A 26,148-nucleotide genomic window follows, 5' to 3' on the forward strand; every position below is an offset into this window, starting at 1 on the left:
GCTGCTGTGACTTGCCCCAGCTAACCCAGCTAAAGTGACAGGACGCCACGAACAAGACCCCAGATCCCCTGACTCAGGCCTGCATGTGGTTTATTGAGGGCCACCCCCAAATTCCTCCCCTCCCCACATCTGTCAAGATTCCTAAAACTTTGCTGTTATAGGTCCCTAACTCTATGTACTGCTGGAGAGTTTGGAGGTTTCAAGAATTTCCTCTCTAAACAAATCATGCTGGAAAGAACACTTCATTGGTCACTATTACTTGTAAAAGGATTCTGGCACCTGCAGAAGTGAGGGAGTGTGTGGGGGGGTATGGCAGGGACACCGGGACCCCAAAGATCACCTTCGTGTGTTTCTCACAACTTTGCCAGCCTCTTCTGCCTCTGTGCAGCTGTCTGCCCAGCTGGAGAATGAGCTCCTCTATTTGCTATTATTTGCTCTTGTTTCTCCTGAGCCTGTACAGTGCGTGGCACATAGTAGATGCTCAGGAAATGTTTGCCAAACAACTTTCTGTGCCCCAGCTCCTCACTTGCCGTCATTTAATTGGCCTGACCCAGAACCTGCCAGGATTGGCCAAAGGGCTGCCCTTCACACTTCTCCCCCAACCCTCCCACCCCCCGGCAGCCCAAGGATGAGCACAGTGGCAAGAGAGGCCACAGGATTCCTCTAAAAATGTTTTTCATAAGCTAGGCTCCAGCGAGGGATTTGGGAATTCCTTAAACAGCCAGTGTGCATTTGGGCATAAACGCTTGGCCTGCCAGCTCCCCAACATGTCTATTAAAGGCATCCATCAAGCAGTCCTCCTGGCCAGGCAGGGCTGGGCAGGGAGCTCCAGACCTCCAGGATGCTGCACAGAACCCCTTGGGGCTGCCTGTTCTGGGCCAGCGCCGCCCTCTCCCTGGGCCCGCCTGTGGGCCGCAGCTGGGCCCTGAGACAGCAGCTGCTCATCCTCCCTCCTGGGCTGGGGACACATCTGCATCGGACAGTGCCCAGATTGATCCCTATTACCCGCCCTGCTGACTGTGCAGGAGCAGAGCGTTTTCTGCAGCCTCCAACCCTGTCCCCTGGGAAAACAAAGCTGGATGTTCCCGCAGCCAGTGTCCTCACTAACCAAGGAGATTATGGCCGTGTCCGGTTCTAGGAAGAGCGAGGCCAGAGTGTGTTCTTAGGAGGGCAGAAAGTCACGAAGGAATCTCGAAGCTCCCCAAATGGGGCAAGTGGAGCGAGGCTGTGAGACCAAGTGATGCAACATGAACAAGAGGAAAATCAGAGAGAGAAAGGGATAGGGGAGGAGGGGGAACGTCTCTTGCAGATTTCTTTTTTTTAATAAATTTATTTTTTATTTGTTTATTTTTGGTTGCGTTGGGTCTTCGTTGCTGTGCGCAGGCTTTCTCTAGTTGGGGTGAGCAGGGCCTACTCTTCGTTGCGGTGCATGGTACATGGACGTCTCATTGCAGTGGCTTCTCTTGCTGCGGAGCATGGGCTCTAGGCACGCAGGCTTCAGTAGTTGTGGCACACGAGCTTAGTTGCTCTGCGGCGTGTGGGATCTTCCCGGACCAGGGCTCAAACCCATGTCTCCTGCATTGGCAGGCAGATTCTTCACCACTGTGCCACCGGGGAAGTCCCCTCTTGCAGATTTTATTTACTTCTATTATCTTTGAAGTTAGACTTCAAATGGAATCAGGAGTGCAAAAGCAACAAAGAAGCAGGGAAGGGAAAAGTTGAGAGGTCAGATAGCTGATGTGTGCTTTGGGGACCAATGGGGGGCTTCCTCCATGCTCAACCCCACGCCAAAGGCAGAATGCCAGGAGTCACCCCACCCTTGGGGCTACACACAGGTGCCTGTGACAGAGGGGCTTCCTGGGCAGCATTTGATAGGAGACAGTAACATCCTGGAGGGCAGGGACCATGTCTCTCTGGCTCATTTCTGCATCTACAATGCCTAGTACAGAGCCTGGCATACAGTAGTTGCTCAGTAAATAATAGCTGTGTGCTAGGAGCTACGCAAAGCCTTTTGCACATGTAAATTCACCTTAACCTTTCACAAGGTTATGAGATGGCTACTGTTATCCTCATTTAACAGAAGAGAAAATGGAAGCGCAGAGAGGTTTAGTTACTTGCTCAAGGTCACACAGTTAAAAAGCAGCAGCGTTGGGATTTAGAGCCAAGCAGACTGATTTGAAAGACTGCTCATACTCACCATGCTCTACACTCTTAAAAGGAGAGCAAAAAGAAAGAAAAATATCTTAGGAAATTGAAAGAGATCCTGGATATCATTTAAACCAAGCTCTTTGTTTTATCAATTAAGGATTAGAAAGCGGAAGAGACTTGCACTAGCCAGCTATTGGCAGAGCCAGGATTAGAACCCAGATCTCCCGGCTGGAGCCTTCTACTCCACCAGCTTGTCTTGGAAGAGAACAACCAGTACCCTCCAGGGTTTGTAAACTAGATTTTTAATAGCATCAGTGTCCAGTAGGCTTGGGAAAACAGTGGAAACCGGACATTTTCTCTCTCTCCTCAGCCTTCCCTCAACACCTGGCTCTGGCCAGGCTGGCTCTCTAGGGTTCTTCAGGCCATGGCATCCCAGCCCAGCTGGAAGACATTGAGGCTTCAGGTCTCTGGGAGGTGGGTGGGAGGTGTCCCCGAGGGAAGCTGCCCAGGCCGGCCCTTGGGAACCAGGGCTCTGTCTGAGGCACCCAGTCCTCCAGGGCCCAGCCCAGGACATGAGGGTGTCCCGAGTGGACTTTCCATGCTTGGACTGCAGCATAAATTCCCAGTTCTTCAGCAACCTGACTACTTGCAATTTTCAGGGTAATTTTTCTCCCAGGGCGTTCATTCTGGATCACTAATGTCTGGTATGTAAGATATCATTTTTGATTCAACATATTTAAAACTCATTTTTCCCCTAGACAAGACAAATTGAATTTGTCTTCCCATATGGGGCCTTTCAAAAAGATTGGTGCTGGGATGCACTGGGTTCCCAGAGTGATGTCATTTGATTAATCCTGACTTTCTTTTCCCACTTATGGGCGGGGAGGTAATTGCAGATATTCCAACTGGGAGAAGGTGTGATTGGATTTTTCTCCTATAGGGGAAAACAAATCCTTTCACGTGGGTGAGTTTCTGGCATCCGCTGTTTTTCTCTGACGCTTGGCGAACCTTCTAGAATAGAAGTCTCCCAGCAGCATGCAGCCTGATGGCCCAGGGAAAACTTCGCTCAAGCCGGGGAGGGCAGGCTGAGCTGACTGGCTCCTTTCTCTTCCGGCCCGCGCAGACTTTGAAAAGCCCTGCCCTGTTCACCTCAAACAACGCTGGGAAAGCTCTCTGATCTACTAAGCCCCACTGTGAAGTCTGGGGCCAACACAGAGTGGGTTTCCCGGATGCTTCTGAGGCCGGGTCACTTCCTCTCCTGCCAGCCGGCCCAGGACTTTGCCAATGAGCCCCAGGGGCGGGGCTGGAAGGGGGGGGTCAGGGCCCACTTTTGCAGGGGGCGCCATTTACCTCAGCCACCTATGCTTTGCTCAGGACGCAGGCAGAGGGTCTGGGTGAGAGGCTCCCTGGAGGTTTCTAGGGGTAGGACAAAAGAATGGGGGGGTCCCCAGTTCCCCAGAGGCTCTTCCTCCCATGACAGGAGGCACTGTCTCCTCTGGCCACCCTGCCGCCTTCCTTTCTTTGGTGATGAGCCGAATCTGTGAGTTGTGAGGAGGCCGAGGACGGCCGCCAGCTGTCTCTCTGACGGGGCTTGTCAGCGAGGAGTTCGAGCCCTGGGGAAAAGGCAGTGAGGTGGGTGCGGGAGAAGAGAGGCCTTGGACTGGAAGCCCCCAGCATATCAGGCTGGAGTTTCCACTCAACCTGAGACTTCGCCAGCACTCCGGGCCTGGCTAGACTTGTCCCCTCCCTCTCTGTGACCAAAGCCCCAGTCCCATCCCTGGACCAGCTACCAGCCCCTGTGAGGAGAGAAGGAGCTGGATAGGCGAGGAGGAGTCCCATAGCAGGGCTGAAGCTGCTTGTGGGTGACCCCCAAGTGCCGACATGCTGGGCAGCACTCTAGTCATTGCTGCTGGGGTCACCATGGCCCAGTGTTTGTACTTCGGTCCTTCTGAGCTCCTGCAGTTTGCATACCGCAAACTAATTCCACTGGGGAGTTAGCTCTGATTAACTCTGCAGCAATAAAGTCTAATCTTGTTAAATAAATGAACCCATGAATAAAGGCCTGCTTATTCCTGCCCATATTTTCCTGCTGCCCAAGGCAACGTAGCTCTGTGACCTTCAGCCAGTCACTTAACCTCTCTGAGTCATTTCTGTATCTAAAGAAAATGAGTGTAATACTATACCCCCTTGCCCTGGCTATTGTGGGGATCAAATGGAATAATGTGTGTGAAAGTCTTTTCTAGATGTCAAGGTGCTATTCTCCTGTAAGGAGTCATTAAGATCATCATGCTTATGGTAACGTGCCCAGAACCACCGTGCCTGACAGTGTAAAGTGTCAGCAGCAGGTATTCCACTATAAGGGAGGAAAAAAGGAAGCAATTTTCCCAGTGGAAAAAGCATGACCCCAGACAAAGCGGAGAGACCAATAATATAACCCAAATAAGAGCAATGACAACTTGGATGACTTCATACCAAGGCCCAGTCCAGGATAACCAATAACAAAATGATCCCCATTCTTATCAGGAGAAGTTCTTAGCACCCAGGACAATCATTCCACCCTTTTCTAAGTCCAGGGTCAAAGGCTATTTTTAAATTTGATGCTGTGTAGTTGAAGTTAAGGGCCAGTCGGAGCTGGTTTTAGATCTTTGTACAAAAAAGTAAGGGGTCAAAGTGAGTTTCTTCTCTTCCCTTTCTCAGAAAGAAACCCTAACTGGAATAATGCTCTGGAAGGCTGTCAGGAATCAGAGGAGCCAGGACAGAGATGCTCAGAGCATTCCTGGAGGGGATCAGCTATTCCTTCTGTCTTCCTAAAGTCCATTCCTGTCTCTCTTTTTGGTACCAGAACCCTCTTTTTTGGGGGGAGACTACCCCTTCCCTATTCTCATTCCAAGTAGCATTGCCTTCTTCCCCAGTTTCTGGAAAGACTCAAATTTGACCAATCAGAATACTACATGCTCCTGGCCACAGTGATTAGTTCGGCAATAGGCATGTGACCCAAGCCAGGTCCCAGAAGAGTCAGTCCTGGGACTTTTGTTAGAACAATTAGGAAGGAGATGTTCTCTTTCCCGCGTAGTTGCCAAGCTGGAAGGTGGAAGCCTGGAGTTTTTGTGGTCACCTTTGCTACCATCTAAGAATGATGCCAATGTTGAAGAAAGTAGAGCTGAGAGATAGAGAATGATTCCTTTTGACATGGTTTGAGCACTCGTTTAGCCGCACAGGAAAGGTAAGGCAGGGCAGGGTGGGGGGGAATACATTCCACCGCCCACAGGAACCACAGATAGTACAGGACCCTGTATACACTATGCTTTTTCCTATACATGCCTACCTATGGCAAAATTTAATTTATAAGTTAGGCATAGTAAGAGATTAACAACAATGATTATAATAAAATGAAACAATTTTAACAGTATAGTGTAATAAAAGTTATGTGAATGTGGTCTCTCTCACCATCAAAATATCTTATTGTACAAATTTAATGCCTTTTCCGTCTTATCTAAGCAGTGACCACTCATTGTGGCCATAACTTTTGCAGTTTGAGGTATGTCAGCAAAGCTATAACAAGTTTCTTTTTCCTTCTTCACAATTTCATGGGTAGAAGATTCGTTCTTCCTGTGGACCTTAGCAACCTCAGCGTACGATTTTTTTCTTTTCCTTATTAAGTCCAGAACTTTCAACCTTTTCACCTAAAGGCACCATATGTCTTCTCTTTGGCATATCTGAATTACCAGCATCACTACTCTTGTGATTTGGGGCCATTATTAAGTAAAACAAGGGTTACTTGAACACAAGCACGGCGATACTGAGACAGTGGATCTGATGACTGAGATGGCTACTAAGTAATTGGTGGGATGCACTGGACAAAGGGGATGATTCACGTCCTGGGCGAGAGATTTCATCCCACTATTCAGAATGGTGAGCAATTTGAAACTCATGAATTGTTTATTTCTGGAATTTTCCATGTAGTATTTTCAGACCCCAGTTGACTGAAAGTAACTGAAACCTCGGGAAACTGCGGCTAAGGGGGGAGTGCTGTATGTATATCCAGCCTGGGTGTTGCAAGTCTGAAGGCTCAGGTTCTAATCTTCAGGTGGGAGCCTTTGGGCAAGTCTTGTGAGACCTTCAAGCCTCGGCTGCATCATCCAATACATGGGATAAATAATGAACACCCTGCCACGCTCCCCCAAGGGTAGGAAGGTCATCGATCCCTCCTTCCTCAAGTATGGAGGGCGTTTCCTGGGCTGTGTCCATGATCTCCAAATAATTACCGGTTGTGAAGACCAGTTCCAGATTTTGTGTCAGATGCAAGGTCCGAGCCCACGTGAGGAAGGGAGGGGTTTCCCTTTCCGTGACTCTCTCCCGACTGGGGGTGGGAAGGCTCTGCTTCCTGTGACTGCAGCTGCACCTGCTGGTTCTCCCTCAGATAAACACACACATTTTATGAACAGAAAAGGTGAAGCTGTGAGGGTTGGCATTTCCTCAGGACTTATGGCCAAGAAAGGGTGGGGAAGTCAGAGCAAATTCAGGCTTGGTTTTCTGACCTGTGATATTTCTGGGGGACATCTGCCTGGGATGAAATGCTGGCCTGAGACAGGAAGGCCCTGTCCGGGGTTCAGCGGCACTCAGTGCCCAGGGCCTGGCTTTGGCCCAATGGGGGAAGGAAGCCTCGTGTACCTTCCAAACCGGGCCCTCAGCCTGCCCAGTTCTGCACGCCTTGAACCTCCTGAAGCTCATATGGAGGGTGTGGGGAGGTGGTGGGGTGAGTAGTGCCCCTGCGCAGGGAGGGATCTGAAGGAAAAGGGATGAGCCTGCCCCTGGCTGTGGCCTGATCCGGAGTCCCAGGGACAAGGTTCTGAAGGTAGGCATGAAGTATCTTTTTTTTTTCCTGCGGTACGCGGGCCTCTCACTGTTGTGGCCTCTCTCGCTGCGGAGCACAGGCTCCGGACGCGCAGGCTCAGCGGCCATGGCTCACGGGCCCAGCTGCTCCGCAGCATGTGGGATCTTCCCGGACCAGGGCACGAACCCGTGTCCCCTGCATCGGCAGGCAGACTCTCAACCACTGCGCCACCAGGGAAGCCCTCTTTTTTTTTTAACGATAACTTAAGTGGGGAAAAGAGACAAGAATCCCATTTTCCTTCACAAACGGGCTGAGGGCTTCTCTCTATATACAGTATGTTTAATATGCAGGAGAAACTGCATGGAGGGAGCACCTCGATTTTCCTTGGGAAGGGGAAGGGAAGGTCCATGGCTTCCACGGGTCACCCTGGGGCCCAGCAGGGATGAGGCAGAGCTCTCGGCCCTGATTTCTACTCCTTTGCTTTTTTTTTTTTTTTAACCAGCATCAGGACTTGCCTTCCCAGCATCTTCAGCTGGCTCTTACCACGTTCTCCTTGTTTGATTTGCTAAATATCTGTTTTAGTTCGGTGTTTCACACCCGCTCTGACAGTCTACTGTTCCCCCCCTCCCCAGACCCTAGGACATCTGCCAGCCAGTGACATCAAACGTGAAGTTAAATGCAGCTCAGCTGCACGTCGTATCCTGACTCTCCGTCCTCCCTCCACCACCTCCTTCCTTCCAAGAATGCAGATGCCCACACAGTGGAGGGGCTGAGCTGAGTGACCCTTCCCCCAAAATATTTATTCTGGAAATTTTATCCCAAAGTAGAGAGCCTGGTATAATGCACGCTTAGGTACTCACCACCCAGCTTTAACAATGATCAATATTTTGCTGATTTTTTAATTTAAATTCATATATATATGTATATATATATATATATGCACACATATATATGTATACATACACATAACATATAAAAGAATATATTTCTTCCTGAAGTATTTAAAAATAAATCTCAGATATCATTGTATTTCCCCCTAAACTACTTCAGTTTGACTCTCTAATGAATAAGAAAGCTTTTAAAAATAATCACCATGCCATAATCAAAGCTAAGAAAATTAACAATAATTCCTTGTCATAATCTAAAACAGAAGTCGTATTCAAATTTCTGTCCTTGCCTCAAAGCTGTCTTTCACAGTTGGTTTGGATCTATATCTTTGAACTCAAAAAGAAGTTTGCTGAGCAAATTAAGAGTGAGCAGGAATCTAATAAGAAGTTTAACCTGTAACGGCCAGGACTGTTTTCAAGTGTTTTGCAGAATTGGTTTACATGTACATAGTGGACTTGTTATACAAGAGTCTCAATTCCTTTGGTCACCAGGTAAGAACGGAGGGTCTGCATTGTGCCAGACACTATAGCCAGACAACAAGCGGGGTGACCTGCCCACAGAGGCTCACGGCCCAGAGCAGGAGGGATGTGTCAGTGAAACCTGTGCGAAAATGATTCCCTGTGAGCTAGTGCACGGGAGCAAACAGAGGCTGTGGGAGTTCAGTGAAAGGAAGAAATGCCAACATTAGGTCCCAGTTTTGTAAGAAGACTTTTTACGCAGAAAATATTCAATAATTCAGACTCCTTTGATTTGGCCTGACCTTTCCTCCAGTCAGTTATCGTAAGGTGAGGCCACAGATTGAATGTTTGTGTTCCCCCCAAATTCATATGTTAAATCCTAACAACCAATGTGATGGTGTTAAAAGCTAGGGCCTTTGGCAGGTGATTAGGTCATGACAGTTCATAAATGGGATCAGTGCCCTTATAAGAGACCCCAGAGAACCCCCAGCCCCTTCCGCCATGTGAGGACACGGTGAAAGATATGGTCTATGAACCAGAAAGTGGGTCCTCACCAAACAAACAAATTTTGTCCACAACAAAATCTGTTGGCACCTCGATCTTGGACTTCCAGCCTCCAGAACTGTGAGAAATAAATTTCTGTTATGTTTAAGCCACCCAGACTATGGTATTTAGTTATAGTATCCCGGACTCACTAAGACAGGTGATGTTTAACCTCATATATATTTCTCCTCTTTTTTTTTTTTTTGGCCACCCAGCTCGGCATGTGGAATCTTAGTTCCCCGACTAAGGATCGAACCCGTGCCCCCTCTGGTGGACGCACAGAGCCCTAACCACTGGACCACCAGGGAATTCCTTATTTCTCCTCTTTTCATTCATCTCCTTTTTCCTTCCTGCCCCCTTTCCCCCTCCCTGCCTCCCTCCCTCATTCTTTTCCTTCCTTCCTTCCTTCCCTCCCTCCCCCCTTCCTTCTTTCCTATCTTGTAATTCTTCCATCTTAGTAGAATCCCCTTCCTGTCCTTGACCTCTTTCCCAAGTCAAGCTTTCCTGGAGTGGATTCCTTTCTTCCTGAGGACCCCTCTCTTAGCCTTGTGCCCCGGGATGGCCCAGGGTTCCCTGAGTGTGGCTGCGTGGTTCCTGCGCCTCTCTGGAACCTTGCTTCACAGTTCTCCCAGCATCCAAAACCACTCTATTTGCTCTGCAATTGTCTTCCTTGGAGTTCCTCCAAAAGCAGGACCTGAGACAAGGGTTCTGGTGCAGGAGGTAGATTTGGGAGGTGACCTGGGGAGGCAAGAGTGAAGAGCAGGGAAGGTGAGATGCGGAAGGAGGAAAAACCACCGAGAGCGCTTTAGTGATGTGGTGACTGGTGTGGGCACCTGGAGCTCAGTCTGGGTAGAAGGCACCTCAGAACTGCCTCTGTGGAGGGTGGGAGGCTGGCCCCCACCTCCACTGGTTGGGACTTGCTTCTCCGGGGTCTTCACTCTCCCTCACTTTTGGGCTGACCCGTGTGGGCTGAGAGCGCTCCCTAAGGCTTCAACGTGGAGTGATGCGGGAGTGGTGTGTAGGGCTCAGCTGCACTGATCTCAGAGGTGGGCCGAGGGCATCAAACACGTCTGCTACATCAATCCTCATTCCTTTTGCTTCTCTGACTCATTAATACTAATAACGACAACTTAAGTTATCGAGTGCTTTTTGTGTATCAGTCACTGGTTTATAGCTTCCCAACCATTTTACCACCTAATCTTCTAAAAACACCTATGCGGACAGTGCTATTATACTCTCATCGTACAGATAATTCACTGAGGCTAAGAGAGGTTAGGTTGCTTAACCTTAGCCTTAACCTTGATGGTTAAGCACCCCACTGGTGAACTTAGCCCAGGTGGATTTGTGTGGTCAGGCTTCCCCCGACTCAGGTCCTGCTGTTAAAGCCTGCAGTAAATGGCTGGAAATTCCTTTTGGAAAAATAGGGTGTAATATTTTGGTTGTGTGCTGTTGTGCAGAAAGCTGCTGGGATGGGGTCTTCAGAAACGTCCTCCTGGGTTGATCTGAGGTTTTTCTCACTAGACTCAGCTGAAGTCTTGCCTTTGGAGGTTGAACGTGACCAGAAGCTGCCCCAAGACTCTGCCAGGTGCTTGGCAGTTGTGAGCTGCTGCCTCAGGGGAGCACGACAGGATGCCTGAGGAGGGAAAAGGATCTGGAAGTACAGCTTGAAAAACACACCCTTCCACTCTGACCCTGGGAGTCGCCTCACAGAGGAGCGAATGGCACCCCTGCCGGAGACCGTGCTACTGGGGGCTGCTTTCCCAAGCCGGCAGCTGGAGGTGGGCGGGGGCTTCTCAGGCTGTGTCTGCTCAGAAATGAGAGGGCTCAGATGGTCCCAGCCCCTGTTCCGCACCTCAGGCGGGCAGGGACTGGGGAGGATCATGGCATCAGCACCTTCCAGGTCCCTGGGGATGACTGAAAGGAAAATGTTGTAAGAGATGGACCGTGGCCTGGACTTCTCAGAAACATGGGCCAAAAAATTCTCTCTTTTCTATTTAAGTTGGTTTGCCTTGGGTTTCTGGCCTGAAGAAGCCAGACACTTCCCCCCAAAGCTGCCAAGTGACCCACTTAGGCTGCTCTGGCCACATCTGACTGCCCCCCTTCTGCAGTCTCCCCTCTGTCAGGAGCTTGATCTCCCTGCCCCTCCCCACCTAGGAAAGGATAGGCAGCTGTCCTCTTCACTGGAGGTGAATTTGCACCCATTTGCTCCCTGGTCCCAGATCACTGACATTTAAAGCCTGCTGCTAATTGTGATGTGACAGGAAGGACATTCACTTAAATCTACTCTAAGCCAGACACTGCTAGGTCATTATCTCATTAAACTCTCCAGAGCCATGAGCAATTTTTTTTTGAGGGGGGGAAGGGGGCCCTTGAAATCACCCATGGAAGTGACTGCCTTCGATGGGCCAGCCCCCTGGGTCCTCTCTGGGGCTTGGGTTGAAACTCTCAGGTCCAAACTGCACCACGGAGGTGAGTGGCTGTGCTCTGTGCCCTCGACCAGAAAAGTCCTGTCTTTTGGAGTCTGTGCACCTGGTCTGTTATTGGGTTGCATGTTTTTTGTTTGTGGTTTTGTTGTGGTTGTTCTTTTTTAGTTTTTGTTTTTTAAATAATGTGGTGCTTGGTTTTTCTCAAGGATGATTTGTAGACTGGTGCAGAATGTGCTCTGAGCTTTGGGGGAATCCTTTAGCCTGAATAACTGGCGGCCTGCTATGGCCAAGCCGGGGCAGAGCTGACCCCAGGGATGGACGGGGGCCAGCCAGGCGGTGCCCTGTCACACACAAGCAGCTCTTCCGAAGCCCCTCCAGGACAGGCGACAGCAAACAAAGACCGAGGGGCAAAGGAAATTTATTTGGACTTTTTGGAACAAAAAAATTGTTTTATGTTACAGAAAAACACAATCGTTTACATTTTGGAAGCTTCACACTCTGGGAATGAGCCCTAGTGCCAGGTTTTGTGAGCAAAAGGCTTAAAACACCCCAGCCTGCCTGGGTGGCTGTAATTATCAGGACTTATTTTCCAGAGCAGGTCTGACTCTGTCCATCACATGAGTCTCACTCTAGAACTTTTGACTCTTTCAGTAGCAAACATCTTTACCCCTGAAGTCCTCTTCAACATGACCCTTCCCCTCCCATCTTTCCATTCTCTGCCTTCCTTTGTAACTGGCTAATTACCCTGTCACCTTGGTGACAGCACCAAAGCTTCAATAAAACAGCCTCCTCCCTCCAGGCAATTCACTTCCCTCACCTCCTGCAAAATGGGCCTCGGAACTCCTCTCTCCCAGCAAGCACTCCAGTTCTCCCTGCCCACCCCTGTTCGTATCTCCAGAGACCATTACCTGGCTCAAGGGACACGCTGGGCGGTCAGAGGACCTGGGTTCTAGTCCTGGTCCTGCCACCTGTCTGCTGTTATGGTCTTAGGTATCTTCTTACTTTTAAATTCTCAGCTATCCTGCTTCAAAGGGATGTGGCATCCCAGTAATAGATGCTGACATGCCCTGAAAAGTAAAAATGCTACCGAGTGCAAGCAGAATTAGCCTGTGGGTCCTGGGCACCTCCCTCCTCAGCTCAGCATTTCCCACCTGCTGAGGACCGCACTGTGTCTCAGTGGCTCGGTTGCCATGGTGAAGCGACAGCCTCTGCACGCTGTTGAGTGGGATTTTACCATCTGGAATGGAAGGTCCCTGAGGGTAGGGCTGGATTTTAATATTTATTTGGTGAGGTTCTCAGCCCACGACACCAGTGGGGGCTGAGCACAAGCAGGTGCTCAGTCTTAAAACTGGTTGCTTAGATTCCAATTTCCTTGGGCAGATCCACCTCCTGTAATGCGATGACTGCATCACAGTGACAGGATGGTGCGAAACCCAAGCCCCCTCGTTTGTTCTACTGGACATGACCTCTAGCGAGAAGGGCGCTGCTGGAGGCTGGTCCTGGGGTCCTGGGACTCACTGACCCAGTGTTGACCCAGGTCTTGAGACCACCTGCTAAAGCCCACAGACCCCCTATAGATTTCACCCTCCCACTGGAATAAAAATCCTTCCCAAATGGATGGGAACCATGGCCTTGCTTTGGGTGAGCATGCAAAACCCAAGTAGGGACACTACCATGTTATAAACCCGGTGTGGGATCAACCCAGACCATTCGAAGGCCCACGCCAAGGACCCCTGCTCTGGGGATCCCTGTCTCCAATGTGGGGTCTTCACTCCCTGATAAGCAAGACCACTCTCTAGCGGTCAGAGAAGGCCAGAGCCCACCACTGCCCCAACAATCTCCAGCTTCCGCCCCCTCACCACTCTGACCATGGGCGGCTGGCAAAACACCACAACCCTCCTGAAGGAGTCATCGCCTCTTCATGAAAACCACGAAGATGAGAAAATGACCTCATCCCACCCAGAGAGCCCATCAGACAAACGTTATTCAGAAAATACATTCTGGATTCTTCCCCCTCCCACCAACACGTTCCCTACCTCCCGTTGCACACGGCTATATGTTACACTTGACAAAATTCATCTTCTTCTTTTAAAAAATAACCTGGCACGTCGAGATCCATTCAGGGCAATGCCATTGCAAACACTGTAATTTAAAGTTAGTCACAGTAGGACTTCCCTGGTGGTGCAGTGGTTAAGAATCCACCTGCCAATGCGGGGGACACGGGTTCAAGCCCTGGTCCGGGAAGATCCCACTTGCCGTGGAGCAACTAAGCCTGTGCGCCACAACTGAGCCTGTGCTCTAGAGCCCGTGCTCCGCAACAAGAGAAGCCACCGCAATGAGAAGCCTGCGCACGGCAATGAAGAGTAGCCCCCACTCGCCGCAACTAGAGAAAGACCACCCGCAGCAGCGAAGACCCAACGCAGCCCAAAAAAAATAAAAAATAAAAAAAAGTCAATCACAGTAGAAACAAAGCCAGTCTCTAGAAAACTGACTTGAGGACCCTCAAGTCAGTCAAAATGGGTTTGCCTTGGTCAGGCCCATTGATGGGATTGGAAACAGCACCCCAGCAGCATCCTGAGCCCTGGCTGACCCCAAAGAGCCTGGAAAAGCTGGCGTTTGGCTTCAAATCCATCCAGAATAAAATGCATAATAAATAAATAAATGCTTCCAACTTGTGTTGCGTGGGAGTATCCAGCTGTGTGTGCCTATAGCCTTCACGATGCTCCCCGGATTTTCAGAGGGAATCTTGCTTGATCGTGCAAAGGGTCTAAAATCACCCCGGGTCACGGTGAAGCATGCAGTGAGAGGGAGATGGAACAGGGAGGAAGACTTCTGTGAAAATCCCAGACCTAGTCCACTGTTTGCTGGATGGGCCCTCCTTCCCGGTGGGCACGGAACCATGTATTTACATCTCTGGTTTCCTGCCTTGGAGTTTTCTGCCTTTGGAAGAAGAGCAGCTTAGAGGAGTGACAGAGAAATGACCCGCAGGCCTGCATAAAGGATGTCCACACAGGCTCTCTTCTCCTGCAGACACCTGGAAGCTCAGGTTTCTTCCCTCAGCTTTGGGAAGAGAGGCTTTCAAGGCTTCAGCACCCAGGGCTGAGGTCCAGCTGCCGCAGCATGTCCTGCAGAGACCCCTGCAGCCTGCTCAGGGCCACCACCTCCGTGGAGTAGAGGGAGGCTTCCAGGACGCCGCCCAGGCTCTCCAAGGTCTCCAGGGCTCTGGCCTGGGGCAAGGGGCAGCTCTTGGAGGAGGCCAGCAGGTGGAGAAGGTCCCGGAGGTTCTCCAGGTCATTAGATATTTGGATCACATTTCTGGAAGGCAGACTGGTGAGGATCTGTTGGTAGATCGCCAATGTCTGGTCCATCTTGGACAAACTCAGGACAGGGGTGAGCCCAGGGATGAAGTCCAAACCAGTGACCCTCTGTTTGGAGGAGACGGACTGCTATGCAGGAGGAAGGGGAGAGCAAGAGCTCAGGGGAGAGAAGTCAGCTCCGCAAAGCCCCTGGCCCTTCCCGCGAGCGTGGAGGTGTCTCCTTTCCCCCTTCCGCACCATCCTGCCTAGGCCCTTATTTCTTGTGCCCACGTGGCTGCCAAGCCTCCAAGCTGGTCTCCCGGGCTTCTGTCTTCCTGCCCTTCCCAAACCACCCTGCCCTCCACTTCCAGACCAGCTTTAGCAGGCCGTTTCCTCTTCCAGATGTCTCTGCTATAGAACCAGCCATGACTCCCTATTTCTTACTTACTGACTTAAGTCTCTTCCCCAGGCATTGAGGTCCTCCATACATGCCCCTCCCCAACCCTTCCACCCACAGCGGACGCCTTCCTCCCAGACAGGTTCTCCACGAAGTCTCACCCCCTTAGGGATCAAGGCCCCGTCTCACTCCTCCACTCCAATAACTCTGGTCACCAGGAGGGGCTCTCCCCCTCCCCCGCTGCCCGCAGCGCTCACTGCCTGCACCACACCTGTTGGGACACTCGGGGTCTATCATGTGCAGCTTGTTGAATGACTATTTTGAAAGCAAGGAGACTTAAGCGTTTTTCCCTATGAAATGCTCAAGACGCTATCTAGTTCTGAGCTGTCCCTGCTTCCGGCCACCTAACGGCTCCCTGGCTGCCCAAGGCTACTGTTAGAAATCCAGAGAGGCCAGGAGATGTGGAAGTCTCTGGATTGCTCCATGCAGGTGGACAGGTTGGCTTTTAAGGCAGGGGGATAGCAAAAGCCACGTCTGAAAACCTTTGAAGAGGGCATGCTCTGTTCTGGTTCTGCAGGAGGGGTGTGTGTGTGGGGGGGGGTCACTTGCTTTATCTAATTTAATCTTGAAACGACCTTGTGAAGACTATTAAGGTAGTCCTATTATCTAGATGAGGAAACCAGGGTTTAAAGACATTGAGGAGCTTAACTAGCTTAAGATTTTACGGTTAGAGAACAGAAGGGCGAGGATTCACACGTAGCCTTCCTAATTCTAAACGCCGACCTCATCTGGGAAGTGGCTGAAGGTATAGGCTTGTGGACCCCAGAGAAAAGACCCAGGGGACATTGAGAGCTGTTTGCAAATACGTAGAGGGTTGTATGTGAAAGAGGGCTTGATAGGCAGGACCAGCAGTAATGAGGAGACGCTTCGCAGGGTCAGCGTTCAGCTACCAGCCAGGAAGAATGCCTAATGATTAGAACGGTCTAGAGATGTGTTGGAGGCCCAGAGGGGGCGCTGCTGGGGCTCTGGTCACCTGCCAAGGGGACACCGGACCGTTATGCTCTGGTCCTGGGCACTAGGATTCCAGTCTGGGAGAAAGGGGAGTGAGGAGGTGGGAGGCAAGGGGAGATCAGGAGAGCAGAGGCAGCTGTCCATGCGGTAGGGAGGCGTCCAGGCCGCCAGGCCCCTTGCTCGAGGCTGCACGGCCTCAGCCAACCTCTGAGGTCCGGTTTCCCCACGGGCCAGCCACGGTTCTACCTCGTCTCCCAGGCCCTCCCTACCGTGTGTGATATGTCATTGATCCTGGTGACAATCGTCTTGATGAGGGTTTTGGTGTCATCCTGGACTTTTCGGATGGGCACGGCTTCAATGTAGGACAGATAGGGCCAAAGCCACAGGAATCGGCACAGGGGTCCACAACGCATTTTTCTTCCCGGGATGTGCTTCTGGGGCCTGAAAACAGAAGGAACCACACGTGGCATGTCGCTGGGATCTCAGAGAACACCCACAGGTCACGTTACCAACCACATTCTCAGATGCGGATAAAAACGAGATTTGCTTTCTGCTTGCGGTTATCATTTCCTCAAAGACAATTCATTGTCTAGAAATACAGTAATGAAATGCATTCCCTTGGGGAAAGGCATGGCCGCATCAAGGAAACCACGGTGAGGTGTGCTGTAGACCGCAGAGCAGGAAGACAGGGCATGAGTAAACGGACGGGCTTTTAAGGTATGGTTTGAATCCAGCCATTTACTAGCTTCATGACTTCAGGCATATCCTATAACCGCTAAAATCTCCTGCCTGCGTCCCCTGCAATATACCTATCGCCAGGCTTTTATGAGGATCAAATTAGATAACGTGTGTGAAAGAGCTTTAAAGGTGTTGTGAGGTCCATTACTACCCTGTTATTAGAGATCGTGTTACTGTCCTCTCCATTAACTCTCTCATGCCATATTTCCATGATGGCATTTATCACTGGCTTTATTACTTCCTTTCTCTCCCACTGGGAGCCTGAATCCAACCGGCACTTATGGAAGGTCTGGTAATACGTCAGATGCAGTGCTGGGCACCAAGGATGCCGCAGTGGACAACGGATGTTCTCTACTCTCAAAGTGCTTACAGTTGAATAGGAGAGATAAACAGGTAAACACGCCATCCCAATGCAGGAAGAAAGAGCTCTGCAAGAAGGACAAGATTTTGTGGGAATAAAAGGGGGGCTCCCTGGAATAGGTGTCACCTGAGCTGGGTATTGAAGGCCAAGGAGGGAGCAGGAAGAGTATAAACTGGTTGCATAAGTGGCCAAGAAAACAGCCGGTGCAAAGGCATGAAGGCAGGAGAAAGTATATAACACGTTCACCCAGAATGTCTGAAACTTTCAAAGTCATGGAACCATGGATTCTAACATTAATAATATGCATGCAGATCCTTGATTAAGCAGCAAAGTTTTAATGAGATACATGAGGCAAAAGGTAATCAGGTTAAAGGTATGAGTCTGTGGCCAATGATCCATGCTAAGTATGTGTGGATGAGCCTGAAATAATGATCAAGAGTAAGTAAATGTTAGCACGAAGGTCCTGGAGATGGCAAAAAAGTTCATCTCTGCTTTTTGTGTTCTGCCTCATCTGGGTCTTGATAAGAACAGGTAACACATTTTCTGTCCATAGGTGGCAATTTAGTATGATTCATATTCTGGCAATATAATAGAAATAAGCAGTCTTGGGAATTCCCTGGTGGTCCAGTGGTTAGGACTCGGTGCTTTCACTGTGGTGGCCCAGGTTCAATCCCTGGTTGGGGAACAAAGATCCTGCAGGCTGCACAGTGCAGCAAAAAAAAAAAAAAAATCTGTTTCTATATTATAATGCTTGATCAAAGGTATTTTTAAAAATTAATTAATTTGTTTTATGGCTGCGTTGAGTCTTCGTTGCTGTGCGCGGGCTTTCTTTTGTTGTGGAGCATGGGCTCTAGGTGCGCGGCCTTCAGTAGTTGTGGTGCACAGGCTTAGTTGCCCTGCGGCATGTGGAATCTTCCCGGAGCAGGGATCGAACCCGTGTCCCCTGCATTGGCAGAGCAGATTCTCAACCACTGTGCCACCAGAGAAGTCCTGTTTTTTTTAATCTGAATTTTACCGAAGGGGAAAAATGAGACTCAAGAAGACGCGCTAACTTGTCCAAAGTCAAACAAGTAAGCGGCAAAGCCAGGATTCACAGCCAAAGCTGCTTCACCCAGAGAGGCTGGGCGCTTTCTACCCTACCCCACCAGTTTCTCCAAGCTTTAAGGGAAAGCCCAAATTACAAGGCACTCCAATGACCAACCAAGGGCAGCTCCTGAGACCATGGCATTCGGGAAAAAATACCCTGCTCTATTCTAGGATGAAGCTATGAGATTGTACCCCTGTAGCAACTTCATGTATGAAAAATACTAAGTAATTCGGGAGGGGGCATGTCAAATGTTTTTGTGCTTGTTCTCTCTCCTAAAAAGTTAATACTGCTTCTATTAACTCCTTATTCCCTGAGTAAACATGCCCACCAAATGTTTGAGGAATGGAGTTAAATAGTGCTAACCCCTCAGTGTGATTCCATGAAACCCTAGCAAAGGTGGAAGCACAGTGGTTAGGCCCCAAAGCTTCATCAGTGGGCTCTGCCCTTATTAGCTGTGTGTATCTGGGCAAGATATTTAATTCCCTAAAGCATCGGTTCCCATCAGTAAAATGGAATGGGGAATCACACCACCTGGCTCAAAGGTTAATTGAAATGAACCTGTAAAGCCCCTGCCCATTGTGTGTGTGTGTGTGTGTGTGTGTGTGTGTGTGTAAGGGTGAGGGTTGGGGGCAGGGGGAGTAAATATCAGCTTTTTTTGAATTGTGTAGTTACTCAGCAGCGCTTGGAATGCTCTGGCAGCACTACCTGTAGCCAACCCTGAATCTAGCATTAGGCCCATCGCCTCGCCTGGGCCATCTCAAGAGGGTGCCTGGTATTTCTGGGTCCTCCCCCTGCAGCACAAGATAGAGTGGTAAACTTTTCTAGGATTCGTGTGTTAATGACACCCTCCTTCCCAAGAGAATTTATTACCAGATTAACTCTGGTCATAGTCACTCTCACATAATGGCCACCCTTTAATACCTGAGTGGATAAACAGTTTTACTAGCCCCCTCTATCACCACGGATAACATGCTTCAGTGGGCGCTGAAAATAAATCATAGTTCCTTGAAACGTGGAATTGAGGAACTGCTGCTGAGTAAGTCTGCCTAAGAGGAGAGGCCAGGGTTAGGGGAGCTCCCTGGGGGGGGCTGCAGAGAGAACTCGTAACAGGCCCGTCTGAGATCAAAGTGATGGGGAGACCCTGGCCAACAGGCACACACAACATGAAACACACATGCTCACGCATCACATGCACACACACACATATCAACACATTAACCCTTTAGTAAAGGCTGGTGATTGTCTCCAGCACCTATTGCCTCTTCGCAATTAGTAGCACATCCAGGGTTAGCTAGAGGTGTGGCCATTCAGAATAAATACGATATTTCCCAGCTGGTGTGGCGATGCGACTAAATTCTGGCCAGCTGAATACAAGCAGAATGCGATGTGGCAGCTCTTGTGCTGTGTGCTTCTGCCCCTCCCTTTTCCATCCCTTCCTCCATCCTGGTGCCTGAACTGTGGTTGTGGCAGCTGGCATTCTGGTGCTTCTTGGGTCATGAGGACGAGGGCCTTACCGTATGAACACTGGAGTAGGGAGCTGGAGGGGGCCAGGTCCCTGAGGACTTGCTGCAGGCGAGATGACATGCATGGGCCACCTACCTCTGAACTTGTACTGAGTGTGTGAGAGACATAACCTCTGTCTTGGTTAAGACACTGTTATTTGGGGTCTCTGCTAAGTGCAGCCAAACTTAATGCTAATTAATTTATACACCCAGACACGGGCAGACGTCAAGTTTTTCTTGGTTCACCTGAATGTCAGTACCTGGGTGGGGCCTGGCGGTGGCCCGAGATTTTGGGTTTGGGGGGCAGGTAAGAGCAGGGTTTGGGGATTGGGTAGGGGAGGGATTATCCAAGACAGCAACTACAGCTTCACGGAGCACAGCACCTGACACATACTAGTTACTCAATATCTGTTTGATGGTTGACAGCTAACATGTATTGATCACCCACTGGGGGCCAGGGACAGAGATAAAGAGACATGCAATCGCAGAAAAGTGGGATCAGGAGTGGGGACAGTCGGGGCTGAAGACTGGTGGTTCTCCCAGGAAGCCCAGGTAGTACACCACAGTATTCGGCGTTGTTAACTACTTACATATATTATTTGTTAAAAATAAAAGTAAAGAGCAAAACTGTGCTCTTAAACAACTGGTTTAAGAATTTACCTAATTAACTACAATGCAAGGAATTGTAAAGAGATAAAATGCCTTGGATAACTCAGGGGAGGAAGTCGTGTGTAAACTTATGAGCTCTAAAGCCGAGCTATGTTTCAGTTGGAGCATAGGACCTTGGGAAAATTTGCTAACCTCTTGCAGACTCAGTTTTCTTAGCTGTAAAATGGGGATGAAACAAGTCATAAGTCCCATCTGTGGCTGAAACGAGATAATGTATGTAGAATGCTTGCTCTGTGCCTGGCACGTGGCCAATCCCAATACATGTTAGCTGTTGTCAGCATTATTTCCAGCTAGGGAGTCAAGGAAACATCTTGGGGGAGGTGGCATTTAATAAGGGCCCTGAGAATGGGGGGGAATGGGTTTGTGAAGGTGGAGGAGAGGGGCACCCCCAGCAGAGGTCTCAGAAGATGGTGGCTCTCAGCTGGCACAGGAGGTGTGATGGGGGGACAGGGAGGGGTGGGGCTGTACCACCTTGGCTGTGCATGGAGGCCAAGCTGTTTCTGTGGAAGCGAGGAGCTCTGATCACTCCCAGGCTAATGCTTTCAGCACAGGTGACAAAAAGGACGGAGATGAAAATTGGGAAAGGCCACCCACCCACTTCTCCACAGAGCAGCTTGCCTCCGCCTTCCCCAGGAAGCTGGCCGCCTCCAGACGTGAGCTCCCTCCCCTCCCCTCTTGTCCTGGGGGATGCAGCAGACGAAGTGGGGGCCTCTATGTCAAGGTGGGGGGGCGCTTCTCTAGATTCAGGCTAGAAGGTTGGCTGGCCCCAGGGCAGGCCTGCCCACAGCCTTTGGATTCCAGCAGTCAGAGGGGAGATGGGGAGAGCTCCGGGTCACAGAGGCCTTTGCTGGTGGAGGCTGCCAGCTTTGAGCTATCCAAACTCCTCTGCCTTCTCCCGGTAGAAAGTATCAGAGGTTAGTAAGGGCACAACCTTCTCTCTTCCTTCTTTTCTCCAGCCATCAGGTTTTTATACCTCTCTCTCCAGTAGTCTTTGGTATACTACTGTGAATTAAATTCAGGTGATGTGGTATTTACTGTTAATTTTACAGAAAAAACTTTGGACAGTCAACACCCTCTCTCTCCCTGTAGAAATCCTTCCTGTGGGCTCCCTCGCATTCTTCCCTCTCAGCCTTCCTTCCTTCCTTTCTCCCTAACTCCAAGTTGGAAGGGACTTGAGGATGGGGAAAGGACAAAGGATGAACAGACAGAGAAGTCTGGATCCTGATCCTTCGAGTTACTCAGAATCCAGTGGAACAGATAGAAGCTTAAACGACTCATTTTAACACAACGTGGTGAAGGTTACAAGAGAAGGAACGTGGAACTGGGGGATCGTGGGGAAAGGGGGTGACTCTGGGGAGGCGAGGAGAGCTTTGCACTGAGACCTGAAGGACAGGAGTTCCCCAGGGGGAAGAGAGCAAGCAGGGCCTTCCAGGCCAAGGGGACAGTGTGGAGCTGGGGGAAACCATGGTGGGTTTGGGAGAATTCAATATGGTAGAAGGGTAGAGTATGTGAGGCTGGAGAGCTAGAATGTCCCGGCCTTGATTCTATATGTAGCCGGGACCTTTCGGGGAATCTGCCCTGCTCAGGACACACACACACACACACACACACACACACACACACACACACACAGACACGAATCCTGGAGGCCATGTTTGCATGAGCAGTAGTGGGCAAGAGAACCAGAATATTCTTCTCTTCCCTTTCCGTGTCCCTTCCTCCTCCAGCTCCTGATTGGGTCAATTAGCGTATCTCCTGGTAATTTAAAGTAGTGCTCCGAGGAGTCCAGTTTGCCTCTGATGAGGACTCAGAAGATCGAGGGTAGCCATGGTTGGTATCACATGCATGGAATAGCTAAGAGAGACCAGGGTCCATCCAGCTGCTGAGAGGTGGATTACGGTCAATGCCTGGACTCTTTCTTGACCTTCTTCCTGGTTCCTGACCTTGTTGGTTCTAGGCTCTCCCTGTCCTTAGCCTCCAGTGTGAGATACTCTTCCACACATACTACTCACTTGAGTAGCTTTCAACTTTCTGAATATATTTTTTCATCCAGGAGACATATAGATACACACATGTAAGAGAAACAAGTGTCAGGAAATAAAATTCACCTTTACTATGGGGGATGCACTCTTGAGAGTCTCCGTTCTGTTTTTTAAATGTTGGCTGCAATATACAGTTGAAAACACTGAGCTAACATGAGTGGTTTTCTCTTATTTGCAACCGGAAGGCTGGTTGAGAAATCACGTTAACATACTTAACTGGTAGCCAGAATGTGGGTGCGAGGGGTTATATTCTTCCCGTTCGTCAGAAACTACCCTTAGATTTGATCTCATCAGGGATAACAAATAGGTTTCAATTCCCGTGTCAACTCTGATCAATTTTTAGCGGTTCCTTGGAGTGCTGAGTGGAGATGAATCTGAAGCTCCATCCAGTCTCAGAGGGAGAAGGTGCCGTGATCAATTAGTGATGTCTGCCGGGTGCAGGAGTGGTGGATATGCCACTTGTTCAGCATCTCCCAAGGGCCTGGCACAGAGCAGGTGCTCATTAAACTTTTGTTGAATGAATGAATGAAATATTTCCCATCCCTGATCTTCGTTGTCTAACAGGGTTAACCTACCCCTACAATGGTTTACCTGCTCCCATTTTAAAGTCACGATCTAGAATTCACTTTTGCCCAGCAGGAATTCCTAAGAAACTTTCTTAATGAAGACGGAAAATGCTTCAGCATCCTGGTCTCCTTTTCATGGGGACTTTGGTCGGCTTCCTGCATCCCATAGATGTCCTCTAGCACCACATAGGCCCCTATTCCCTTCAGCTTCCTGAGTCCTGCTCCATCTTAACTATTGTCTCAGATGCTCCCTGCCTTGGTCCCATTCATCAGCTTGGCTCTTCCTGCTGTGCTCTGAGCCTCCTGCCCTTCTCAGAGGTCTCTGCTCTGCCCGGCTAGTCTTCCCTGTGGTTTCCCCCCTCTTCCCTGGCACCCCCAGCCTGGAGCACCCCAGAGTACAAACTCAATACGTGCCCAGATGGGGATGAACTCTTCCAGGGGATGGATGAGATATCGGCATTGACACCGATCGCTCCAGAGAGCTGACAAATTGAACGGGAAAGACTGTAAAATGCACTCTGCTGAGAAGCAAGGCACGTTTGTCGTCACACATGGAGTAGTGCAAAGGCCTCTGTGGGCCCAGTCATCAGGTGGGTTGTTTTTAAGCAGAAACCGCCTCTCTTTCTACTTCTCTGAGACAGCTGTGTGGACAAAGAAGAATTTCAAGGCTCTCGCTGGCAGGCTACAAGGGAGCTGTCGCCACTGGACTCCTACTGCTGGTGGGAACAGGGCCTACTGACTGACGGATTGCAGGAGAATTTGGCTCGGTTTTCCTTTAAATTACATGCATGTGGTTGAAGGATGCACATACCACAAGGACACCACCTCCCTGGAGGCCTTCTCTCTCTCTGCCCCCCACTGACCCCCACGTTCCCCTAGGTGGTATCGAGGCTAGAGCGGGGACAATGACCCAGGTTCTGTGAAGAGAGCTCTCCCAAGCGGCCACCTCCGTACCGTGCATGAACCACTCAGACACAAGAGGCATCCGCCTGGGGCTGACAGGCGGAATTCACTGCAATCTCCCTGGCTCTGTCCTTGGCGATTGGAGCCATTTCCTGGAATGGAGGGGGGAGGAAAATATTTCCCCCAAATACCAAGAAGAGTTATTTTGGGCATAAGATGTGCAAAATAAGACAAGGACACTCCTTTGGCCAAGATGGAAACGTTCCCCTCAGCCCAATGTCCTCAACTGCTTGAAAAGGAAAGAACCGAATCACACCCACTGTTTTTCTCTTGCCTTTTCCCCCTGCCTACACGAGAGAACGGATCAGCAAGGCCTTCCCGCTCAGGAGGGCGTTAGTGTGGGAGTGACTATGATTCTGTTCACCGTCCTGGTGGGAAAGAGACTGGATACCCTCTGTCCCACCAGTGTCAGCTGACCACTGCCCGCCTCAGAGCTCTACAGAGCAAACACCAGAGAGCGGACAGAGGTCAGTGCGGGGAGTCATCCAGCTCGTGCTCCTGGGGTGGTGTCTTCAAGTCCCTGCCCTCTGCCCCGCCTCCCCTGCAGACTACCTTCTCATCCCCTCCAAAGCTGCTAGTCTCAAATGACCACCAGGGGACTTCCCTGGCAGTCCAGTGGTTAAGACTCCATGCTTCCACTGCAGGGGGCTCGGGTTCCATCCCTGATTGGGGAACTAAGATCCCACACGCTGCACAATGCAGCCCCCAGAAAACACAAACAAACAAACCAAAAAACCCTCAAATGACAACCAGGCCACCATGTCACTCGATTGAACTGTGTTTAAGAATTCACTTTTCCCAAGTGCCACACCTTTAAGCTAGAGAGACTGGAGTGTACAGGCAAACCCATCCACAATGAAATCAGAAGCAGCCAGGAGGGAAGGCGGGCTATAAGCGAGGCTGGTAGGTCTCACCTGCCAATAGTGTGTCTTTATCAGTTTTGGCTAGAGAGATGGTAACCGTGAGAAAAGTGTAACAGGCCTTTCCCATGACCTGCTGTTCTGTTGCCCCAGAGAAACCCTATTTTATCCATAATGTAGAAGGCAATTCGCACAGCTTTGAGGCCAGATATGGTGAGATCCAGCATAATTTCTTTGGGAGATTTGGGTTCTCCCTGACAGTTTTTCTGCCCACCTCTACTACCTCGTCCCTTCCTAGGTCCTGGGCTTCATACAGCCCCTCGCATTCAAAAGGCAGAAACCCTGCTGGAAAATGATGCCTGAAATCTCACCTGCAGAGCAAGGCTTCTCCTCGGAAACTCAAAACCCTCCTAACTCGCACTCCTCAGAAACTCAACGCACGTCCCCTGCACATGGCGGCGGGGTACCCTGACCTTTGCGGGTGTGCTCAAGGCCATTTGCAAAGCATCTCAGCGACAGGGCTGGCGGCTCTGGCAGTCTCCTGGGGCCCTGGCTGGCTCCGTGAGCTCAGATTCCCGCCCCGAGGGCATAGGTGCAGCCCAGCCCCAAATCCAACGCTCCCGGCTCCCAGCCGCCTCCCCTCCGGTCAGAACTCTTGTGCAAAGTTACCACAATCCAGAACCAATCCGTCCGCTCTGCCCTTCGCCCGCCTCAGTTTCCCCAGGATGGGGTGACCTGTCAAGAAAGACCAGCGGAGAAAGAGAAAGGAGAGCGCCGGCTCTTACCTCGCAGCTGCTGGCGCCGCGATTCCTCGATTCCTCTGAGGCTCCATGCCTGCCCGCCCCTCTTATAGACGCCCGAGCGCAACTTGCGCAACTGCCCGGCAGGCTCCGCCGCACCCCGAGCGCCAGCTCCCGCCCTGTCGGGCGCAGGGTCTCGAGGGAGGGACTCCGCTGCGCCAGGAGCCCCGCGTGCACCCTCGGGTACCGCCTGAAAAGTTGGGGGCGGCTGGCAGGAGAAATCCTCGAGGTGGCGCCAGCGTCGGCCTTGCGGGCCTAGGGGCGCGGGCGCCGGGACAGGGCGGCGGTGAGGGGTTCTTCTGAGCCGGCTGTGGGCTCGGACGGCGCCCTTGCTGGTCGGTGGTGCGCGGACGGCGCGGCCCAGCAGCCAGCTCCGCTGGGCGGCGGCACCCGAGGGCCCTGGGCGCCTGGGAAGCCTCGGGTTAGCGAGAGCGGCCCGCCGTGCGCCAGGCCTGGGAAAACACACCTGCAGTGATGATGGTGTGGAGGGAATAAGGAAAGCCAGGCTCACACGGTCTGGAGGCAGCACTCATGCTGCATTGGAGACTGCCTAACGGGA

The 26,148-nt window shown here is 50.7% G+C and overlaps 1 protein-coding gene across 1 annotated transcript; it reads right to left on the reverse strand.

Moving 5' to 3' along the window:
• Positions 1 to 14,383: 14,383 nt before the first annotated feature.
• On the reverse strand, positions 14,384 to 25,621 carry LEP (leptin; the record flags this gene model as incomplete). Its single annotated transcript, XM_082661778.1, has 3 exons — positions 14,384 to 14,743; positions 16,271 to 16,442; positions 25,575 to 25,621. 3 exons carry the CDS (start codon positions 25,619 to 25,621, stop codon positions 14,384 to 14,386), a joined length of 579 nt encoding a protein of 192 aa, XP_082517904.1.
• Positions 25,622 to 26,148: the final 527 nt, after the last annotated feature.

Source organism: Grampus griseus (assembly GCF_964374135.1).
Source record: "Grampus griseus genome assembly, chromosome: 9".
Classification (NCBI taxonomy): Eukaryota; Metazoa; Chordata; class Mammalia; order Artiodactyla; family Delphinidae; genus Grampus; species Grampus griseus.